General features: G+C 33.0%; 1 protein-coding gene across 1 annotated transcript; it reads right to left on the bottom strand.

Annotated features, from left to right (window-relative positions):
• Nucleotides 1–1,820: 1,820 nt before the first annotated feature.
• On the bottom strand, nucleotides 1,821–3,369 carry LOC126672196 (phospholipase A1-IIgamma-like). The gene is made up of 3 exons (XM_050366143.1): nucleotides 3,130–3,369; nucleotides 2,627–2,938; nucleotides 1,821–2,498 (listed from the first exon to the last, which is right to left on the bottom strand). The coding sequence occupies exons 1-3, from the start codon at nucleotides 3,367–3,369 to the stop codon at nucleotides 1,821–1,823; spliced, it is 1,230 nt and encodes a 409-aa protein (XP_050222100.1).
• Nucleotides 3,370–9,209: the final 5,840 nt, after the last annotated feature.

The following is a 9,209-nucleotide window of genomic DNA, read 5'->3' as shown; positions in this document are numbered from 1 at the left end:
TCATTGATTTTAGTAACAAATTACCGTATTCAATTATTTTAGTATCGATAAAAATGAAAATAATATAATGACAATTAATTTCGTCACGTTATGATAAATTACTTGTTGTGATAAATTAAATTTGTCACCGTTGATGAATTATAATGACAATTAATTTCGTCACGTTATGATAAATTACTTATTTAGAAAAATTAAATGTGTCACCGTTGAAAAATTATAATGACAATTAATTTCGTCACATTATCATAAATTTCGTTTTGTGATAAATTAAATTTATCACAACTAACTAATTATAATGACAATTAATTTCGTCACGTTATATTAAATTACTTCTTGTGATAAATTAAATTTATCACAACTAACTAATTATAATGACAATTACTCTCGCCACATTATGTTAAATTACTTGTTGTGATAAATTAAATTTATCACAGCTAATTATTTAATATGGCAATTGATTTCGTCAATTTATGATAGATTACTTGTGATAAATATTTTTGTCACTTTACAATCTTTTTGTCACTAATAACTCGGCGTATGTAGTGATAAATATGGTTTTGTCACTGTATAATCTTTTTGTCACTAATAACTCGGTGTATGTAGTGACAAATTTATATGAATTGTGATAAATATTATTAGCGTTTTGTCACTAAAAGTCGATGTATATTACGATAAATTTTGACAAGATTTGATTACTTGTGATATACATTTTCGTCACAATAAATATGAATGTGGGACAATTTTATCACAATAGAAAATTTATGGTGACAAACTATAAAATGGACTTATTGTGACTTGTTTCTTGTGACCAACAAAATTTGTCATAATGTAGTCACAATAACGTTGTTGTGACAAATTTTGGGCTTAACGTGATAAATTTCGTTCGTCCCAACAAGCCAAATTTTTTATAGTGAATGCAGAAAATTTCCACTAGCAGACTCACCCACCATGCCAGGTGCGCGACACGGGTCGGATCCGAATTAGTCAAGTCAAAGCCCTGAAAATCAGATGGGGTAAGCAAAAAAAATTGATTGGCGGCATTAAATATAATTAATACAAATATAAAGGAAGAATTGTTTAAAAAATATAAACAAAATTCATTTTAAGGTCCTTGTGTCATATTTTATATTATATGATCCTTAGAAATTAGTTGGCCTAATTACTTAAAAAACTCCCACCTTGAAATAATTTTTCGTTTATACCCTGATTTAGGAATAAGTTCATCTGTACCCTTTTTTTGATTTTTTGTTTTCAAATGTACCCCAAAATTTTATTTTTTGACAATTTAATTAATTAAAGGATGAAAAAATTAAAAATAATTAAATAGAAGGGTTATATCATCTTTTTTCTATTTGAAAAAATACAAATAAATTAAAAAATGAAGGATTATTTTAAGCTTTTTCTAAATAAAAAAAGTTCAATTTAGTGTTTTAGGGTAGAGTTGAAAACGAAAAATCAAAAAAGGGTACAAATGAACTTTTTCCTAGGTCATGATATAAACGAAAAAAATATTATAAAGTGGGGTTTTTTAAATAGTTAAGCCGAAATTAATTAGAGTTTATTAAACCCCTATATTTTAATTTTTTTTAATTAATAAGTTTTTATCATTATAACAATTAGTGGAGCGAAATAAAGAAACTACGACTATATGTGATTAGTTAAAATCCACAATTTAAAGAAAAACGTCCAGAAAAATTGATTTTTGGCACCATCAAACTTTTTTATTAATACATATATAAAATTAAAATCTAAACATTGCAAAAAGTACACATTTATTTTGATGCATATTTATTTATTCTCACATGAAATAAATCCCACAATTACTGACCAGAGACATTCTTAGAAACCTCATATCTTGGAGGATCAGGAAAATAATCCTGAAGCTTCCAAGATCCATCGTCCCTTTGAACCATACCTTTATTCATAACATTACTCCACCATTTAGGTGGCACATTATGAACATTCAGTAAAATATCAGTATATTTATTAAGAAGTGATATATCAAGATTAACCACCAACTTAAAAGCTTTACCCTTCCCTTGATAACCTGCAATTCCATGCAGATAGAGATTGAAATCATGAGCATGCAAATGCTTATTAATATATGTGTGAGATACTTTGATAAACGGTGAGCCTTTCGTGTCGATCTTGAGCTGAATGCCAACATCTTCGTAGCGGTGGAAAATTGTGTACTTCGGGGGAAATTCAGGAACGATATCAAATGCGTTTTTCACGCCTAAAAGATGAAGTTTTGTCAATCCAGAGAATATTTCTAGAAAAGCTTCGTTTCCGACACGGAGAGCGGCAAAGACAAATGCCGTAACGGGAAGTTCAGTGTTTGCTTTAGTTGGCTTGTTATATTTATTAGCGGCGATGTCCATTGCGTTCAAGGTTGCTAGAGATCCGCCCAAGCTGTGTCCTACTACTGTGATGCTCATTACCTCGTTGGGATCAGCTTCGTAGTACTTGTCCACAAGTCTCCTTACGGCTGCTAGAGCCTACATACGTATGAACACATTTAGGGTTAAAAGCCTAAAAGTTATACCGAAGCTTTTCACTATATTTCACTTTGATACATATTAAAAGTTATTCTGTTATTTTTTATGACATTAACCCTAATAATTACCTGCTCTCTTGCACTAGCCTTGGTGTATTTTGATTTCTGATCGTTGGTTGTGTAGATACTATGAAATCCATGGTGAACCTTAGCTTTCGAATTCGGAAAAATATCAGCAGCCGAGACTTGAGAAACCTCAAAATCTTCCAGCAGTTCAGTTAATGAAGTTGTTCCTCTCCAGCAAACCACAATATCTCGTCTCCCTAAAACACGCTTCCCTTCGTCACTACTCACAGCAACAAACCCAATATATGTACACATTCCAGGGTGTATGTAATCATCGATTTTAATTTCCGTTCTCGCATATATGTAGTCACTCACCTGCAGTGACGAACTCAGAAATTTTATACAGAGCAGGCAAAACTATACTAGAAGTTTATAAGATAAAAAAATTAATAAAATATAAATTTCAAAGTGGTAAAAAAATTCTATAATAATTTTTTTTAAAGGATTGAAAATTATAAGGTGAGCATTGCCCACCATACGCTCTTCTTAGGTATGTCTCTGCTCACCTGGTACTTGAACGGATTCCCAAATTGCAGACCGACACGACCAAATAATTCTTTTGGCGGATATCGGCAAAGACCGTATGCATTGGATGCCTTGACATCGTTGAAAGAATCCGACAGAGCTCTAGTAAGTTCGCCGTAGTGAATAAGATACCGCCGGAGATTATCATCGATTGGTTTTAGAAGACCTTCCCAATTGTTTTCTCCGCTCAGAATTTTCCAGTGTGCTGCTATATCTGCCATCTTAATTAATTTGATTGTGTGTTCTTGTTCTCTGATGAAGTAACATATAAATATTGAAATTTCTGTTGAAACCAATTTGAAATTGTATACAACAGATTTTGATTTTAGCAAGGTATAGTACAGAAGACATGTGAAATAGATCCAAATACATGCTAATTCATAATCAAACTGGTTTTGAATTCCTAGTGACTTCATTTTTTTCCCCCATTCTGTTTCCAGGACTTCGTCATGACTAATTCGGATCCGACCCACGTCACGCACCTTGCATGGTGGGTGAGTCTGTCAGTGGATTTTCTTAATTCATAAGACTCGAACCAAATCTTACTTGAGCGATATCAAACCGCTTACCACTTGAACCAACTCCGTTGGTCTACTGACTTCATTTTGAGTTTTACAAACTGTTGATGGTTAAAAGCATGGTTGGTACCAAATCTTTAAATTTTACATCAACTAAGTATCTTATTTTTAATAATATCTCTTTTTTTTTTTTAATTTCTGCAACGGTACTTTATAAATTCAGACCAGTTATTTCTGAATTTGCAATTGGAGTGAGAATATTCTTCATTTATACGTCCACCTCAATTGCCAAATGTCAAATTCATAAAAATCTTGAAGGTACTATATATTTATTTATTTATTTTTATCAATTTGGTTTTAAATATTTCCCTTGTATATGATCATTAATCTCATGTGGCAATTTAGATTGACTATATAGAAAATATTATCTCTCTGATTGACACGTCATGAGTAATAATTTAAATTTATAAAGTATTATCGCCTGAATAAACATAAATTAAATACTATATAAATTCAAAACAAAAATATGGTACCAAATTGATACGTGAGTGAAAGATTTGGTACCACCTAAAATTTTAACCAAACTGTTGAGCGACTACAGTTTTGTATATTTGATTGTTTTGTGATTAATTTTACAATAATCTCTTCCTAACCTTCAATCTTATCAATATTTAAATTAATTCCATTCAATTAATTGTTATTTTGGCATTTAAAAAAAATTCCTCCATCCTAATAAAATTTCCACTTTCTTTATATTTTTTGTCCCAAATTGCTTGTCAATTTCTAATAATTAAATAACACACCTTAAAATTATTTTTTCTAATATTATCTTATTTTAAAACTCACTAATGAACTAATATTTATTGTTATCTATTGAAAAATATAAGCAAACAAGAGTAAGTAGCTATATTAAATATATAGGGGTATGGTAAAAACAGCAGAGAAAAAATTGTAAAATATTATATTATTAATTGACCTTAAGTAGCAATTTGTCCCCTTAACTTGTAAACAATGGACAATTAGCATATAAATTAATTTTGTGAACAAATCAATTTTAAAATTAATGGTTATGGTAATTTAACTTCATCTTACAAATTAGCTTATAACCTTTTTAAAAGACTATATTTTTCAATTGCCTAAAACATATGTTGTTAGAACATCTCATCTGCTTTCTAAGGTTATATGATAATCTAAGTTCCTATCTGTCACGACCCGAATTCCACCCTAATCCAAGTCACGACCGGCGCTAGGGAATGGGAATGGTTGTTCCGAAACCCGTAGCAAGCCTAGAACCTCTAGAAATTTTTCGCAAATATTATTAAAAGATCGCACCTCGCGTACGATCCGTTTTCAGAAAATACCGTTAAAACTTTTCTCTTTTAACCAAACACATTTCTGAAAACACACATATAGGCAAAATCTGGTTTTAGAAGTACTGGTTGGATAACCTCGTTATCTCAACCCTCGCTTCCTTCTGAAAACCTGGCGTGGTGATTGCTGGAAACCAGGGACTTATCTTTCGCTTGCCTTAACACATAGGCATCCCTGTTCCAGACCACACGCCACCGTTAATATGTTTAATAAAATAATGCGGACACCTTTGCGTCTCGCAGCGGTGGTATTAAACATATTAAAATACACAGCGGACCGGTTACACATAGCCGGCGAATATAAAACATACTGTTTTTGACCCTCACAAAAACACACGAGGCCGACTCGGTAACTAGATACAATATGCCACTAAGCAGTCACCCAGAAGGTATACACGCGTGCACTAGATCCTATCAGAGTAACTAAACAAAGGACTAGTGGCACGGCTGCTGGCACATTACACTTATACTATTGCAGCATACTAAGAGTACAAAATCCTATGTACATTACCAAAGAAGAGCTTTCCTGAAGAAGCGATGTGGAAGCTCGACTGACCACAAAGCTCGTTTCCTGAAAAATGGGATAACAACAACGGGGTCAGAAATATAAATATTTCTGAGTGAGTAAACAGTTTACAGATAAATACCAAAATCGCATAATATATATAAAACAGTTATATATAAAATATGACCAATTACGTCGATCCATATGAAACCCTAGTCCACGATTTTCCTAACAGACACATTCATCTCGAGCTTATGGACAACAGAATAAAGACCGTGAACCGAATCACTGCCGTCCAATTCTGTATCTCTGGTACCTGGACCGTAATCAGAAACTGCCTTCGCGGCTTATTCCGCGACCGTAACTGTATTACTGCCGTCTCAGGGTTTACCCGTGAAGTCAGGGCATCTACTTTCCCAATGACTTACACGACATGCATACCTCTATACCTCGACAGAAGTGCATCTAGAAATCGGTGTTGGTGATCACGCAACCCTATTGCCGCCCAATAGGTAGCTCGTTCCAATGGACCTCTCTTGGCTAGTTTATACTATTGCGATTATGGATTTAAAACAGTTGAATACTGATATTCAAAAGTAAACACGTAAACTCACAGTACTGCTAAGTAACTACTTAGCACCGCCGTGTGTGTGACACACTCCCTGGAGTCCTGGTCTGACTGCTGGACAGCTAGTCGGATCAAACATACAAATCACACAAGACAATACATCAATACTCATTTCTGGTATAAACATCTAGGTCCTGAAACCTAGGTTTAATCTAACATATAACACATAGCACGTATGGTCCTTTTCTTTTTAAAAACCATTTGAATCGTTTTCACCTTAAGAAAACGTTTAGACTTCACTCTAGAAGTCATTTTAGGTATAACAATACCTAATTAAAATCATTTACTAGCATCGACTTGATTGCCAAAGCCATTCACAGTCGACTACTAATTATTTAGCAACATCGTTTGCTAAATCTTTTAAACCGGTTAAACGTCGACTTTAACTATTTTAAAGTCCTTTTTAAACGTTTAACTTTACTTTTAAAATCATATTTTAAAAGTCTTTAGCTTAGGTTTAAAAACTCTTTTCACTTTCTTCAAAAGAAGTTATCATTTTTAAACGTTTTAGTTCGACGAAACTACGTCAAACGGATAAGGCAAAAAGCCCCAAAGGAATTTTTCCCCTTTGGCGTCGGCCTGGTGCACGTCCGTGCACCTTGGGTGCACGTTCGTGCACCCCTGGCTAGTGCACGATCGTGCACCATTGTGCACGGTCGTGCACCCTGGATAGTGCACGTTCGTGCACCTCCAGATTGGTGCACGTTCGTGCACCATATGTGCACGTCCGTGCACCAACGTGCACAGCCCCGGGGAAACTCGATTCCCGGGGCATTCCGACGTGATTCAACCTCATTTTTCCGCTCCTAACACGTATACACAATCCAATATATCCATATTCACATTCAGAACGTAAAAATAATAAGTATACGTTCGATTCGATACGGTAACCGTTTATAAACGTATATATATTCGAAATATATCGAAATATATTAAAATAAACGTTTAATACGGAATTAATACCTCGATTACTTGAGTAATCGTCGAAGAAACGGGGTTAGAATCGAGAAACGGTCGATTAGGGCCGAAACCCTAACCTTCGTCACCTCTGGAGAGAGCAAGTAGCTCTCCTTTGCTTCTGAAATGAAGCAAATGAACTTTCTGTTCATTTCATATCAAGTGAATTGATATATATATAATAATGGTTAACTTATCACTTTAACTCAAATTCTTAAATAGTCGTCCGTAACTTAAACGGAAACGACTTTCGAATTTCGTGAAACTTTACCCAAAAATCTAATAAAATAAAATAAGAATAAAAATATAATTTTTATTCTCATCCGACTTATATTTTATTTTCAATAAATCTCAGAAGATTTATTAGGTCAAAATCAGTCCCACTTGATTAAACTTTCTACGTCCAAATTCTATGAAACTTTGACGATAGCTTCGTCAAATTATTTCGCGAATAATGACACCAAAATTATTCGCTCGGGACTTATATATTATTTTATTTTAATTTGGACTAACGAATAATACTTAATTAGTTTATAACTAAAACTAATTAAAGTAAAGAATCCAAGGACTAAAGGAAATATTTTTCCTTACTTAGCCTCCACTTCTAACCGCCTCACATCTTCTTATCTTTCTCTTTTTTTTTAATTTATTATTATATATATATTTATATTTATATATATATATCTTAACTTATATTCGTTAATAACTCGTCGAGACTTCCGAGTTTCGACATTTTAATTTCGGGGTTTTATCCGAAATATTAAACTCTCCAATTAGAATGGTATATTAATATATTAATTATTAATATATTTTTATCTTACGACTCCAGTCGTATTTTTTATTCAATTAGTTTCGTTCATATCTCTTTATTAAAATTTAAATCCTTGATTTAAATTTTAAACTCCTATTATTACGATATAATTTTAGGGATACTTATAAATTAAATTTACGCTTAAATTTAATTTACGTATTCCCAGCTAATAAAAGCTTTACACGTGGCTTATAAATTACGGGGTATTACATTCTCTCCCCCTTATATAAATTCGTCCTCGAATTTACATATACTTTTTCTTTTACTTATACAACCAAAGAATACTCTTCCATTTCATGTTCTATACTTTCTACAGCAAAAACATTATTGTCGTCGTCTGTGGCATAACTGCTGTCGACTATGGCACAACTATTGACGACTATAGCATAACTGATGGCGACTATAGAACAACTGTGCATAGCTCACTAACTACCTTTTGTCTATCAACTTTTCCATCTCTACTTTACTTGTCCTTATAGAGCGTATACTTTCCTCTATTAGTATACGAACACTGGTTATCTAAAACTTGCAGTTCTTCTCTAATTGCAGCTCATATCTCCCAATCGCTTTACATCTCATCTCACTGTACTTTTACTTATAGGTTCCTAACTTATAACCTTGACTTCTGTTATCAGAAGTCTTGGTATTCATTAACCTCGAATTATTCCCTTATGTTACTTCTTTTTGGGCCTACTTTGGCTACCCGGATCGCTTATCCCGAAGCGTCCGTTTACCAATTAAATTTGGTGCTTCTATAGTCGGTAATGTTTTCTACAACTTCCGTTTAGACTTCGAGTTAAGATTCTTTCTCGAAGGTATCGGAAATTGATCTCAAAGTTGGCTCTTTGAGCTAATTTTAAAAGACTGCGAAACTGCCGTCATGGCTGTTATTGAAGCCAATGAACCGAGCATTTAAACCAGTCTTTTCCAAATATTATTTCATATTCATATAATTTGACATTCAAACTACAACTTTCGTGAAGAGTCGAACTTAATCCGACCTCTTTTCGGTTTCCGAAATCATCCTTGAAGTTGGCTACTAGCCATACTTGTATTCTTTATACATCTTATTATTTTTTTCTTTTCGTTGTACTTCTTTATAGACAGTACAAACTTTGAACTCACCTCTGTGATATCAACTTATTACTAAGTTTTATGATATCACCTTTGAATTCACTTTTTCTTTACTCTTTTGAACTTTCTAGTTCATTATTTATTATTGGTTGTACATTTTATTGTACCTTTTATAATTAAGATTTTTAATCTTATTAT

This window comes from Mercurialis annua, linkage group LG3 (genome assembly GCF_937616625.2).
Source record: "Mercurialis annua linkage group LG3, ddMerAnnu1.2, whole genome shotgun sequence".
Classification (NCBI taxonomy): Eukaryota; Viridiplantae; Streptophyta; class Magnoliopsida; order Malpighiales; family Euphorbiaceae; genus Mercurialis; species Mercurialis annua.
Note: the sequence above shows the minus strand (reverse complement) of the source record. Positions and strands in the feature narration are given on the sequence as shown.

Excerpts from the sequence above, each read along its gene's own strand:
- LOC126672196 (XM_050366143.1), bottom strand. The coding sequence starts at position 3,369 with ATGGCAGATATAGCAGCACACTGGAAAATTCTGAGCGGAGAAAACAAT. Across the intron at positions 2,939-3,129 it reads GGAATCCGTTCAAGTACCAG|GTGAGTGACTACATATATGC; the intron begins GTGAGCAGAGAC and ends TCGTCACTGCAG. Across the intron at positions 2,499-2,626 it reads AGGCTAGTGCAAGAGAGCAG|GCTCTAGCAGCCGTAAGGAG; the intron begins GTAATTATTAGG and ends ATACGTATGTAG.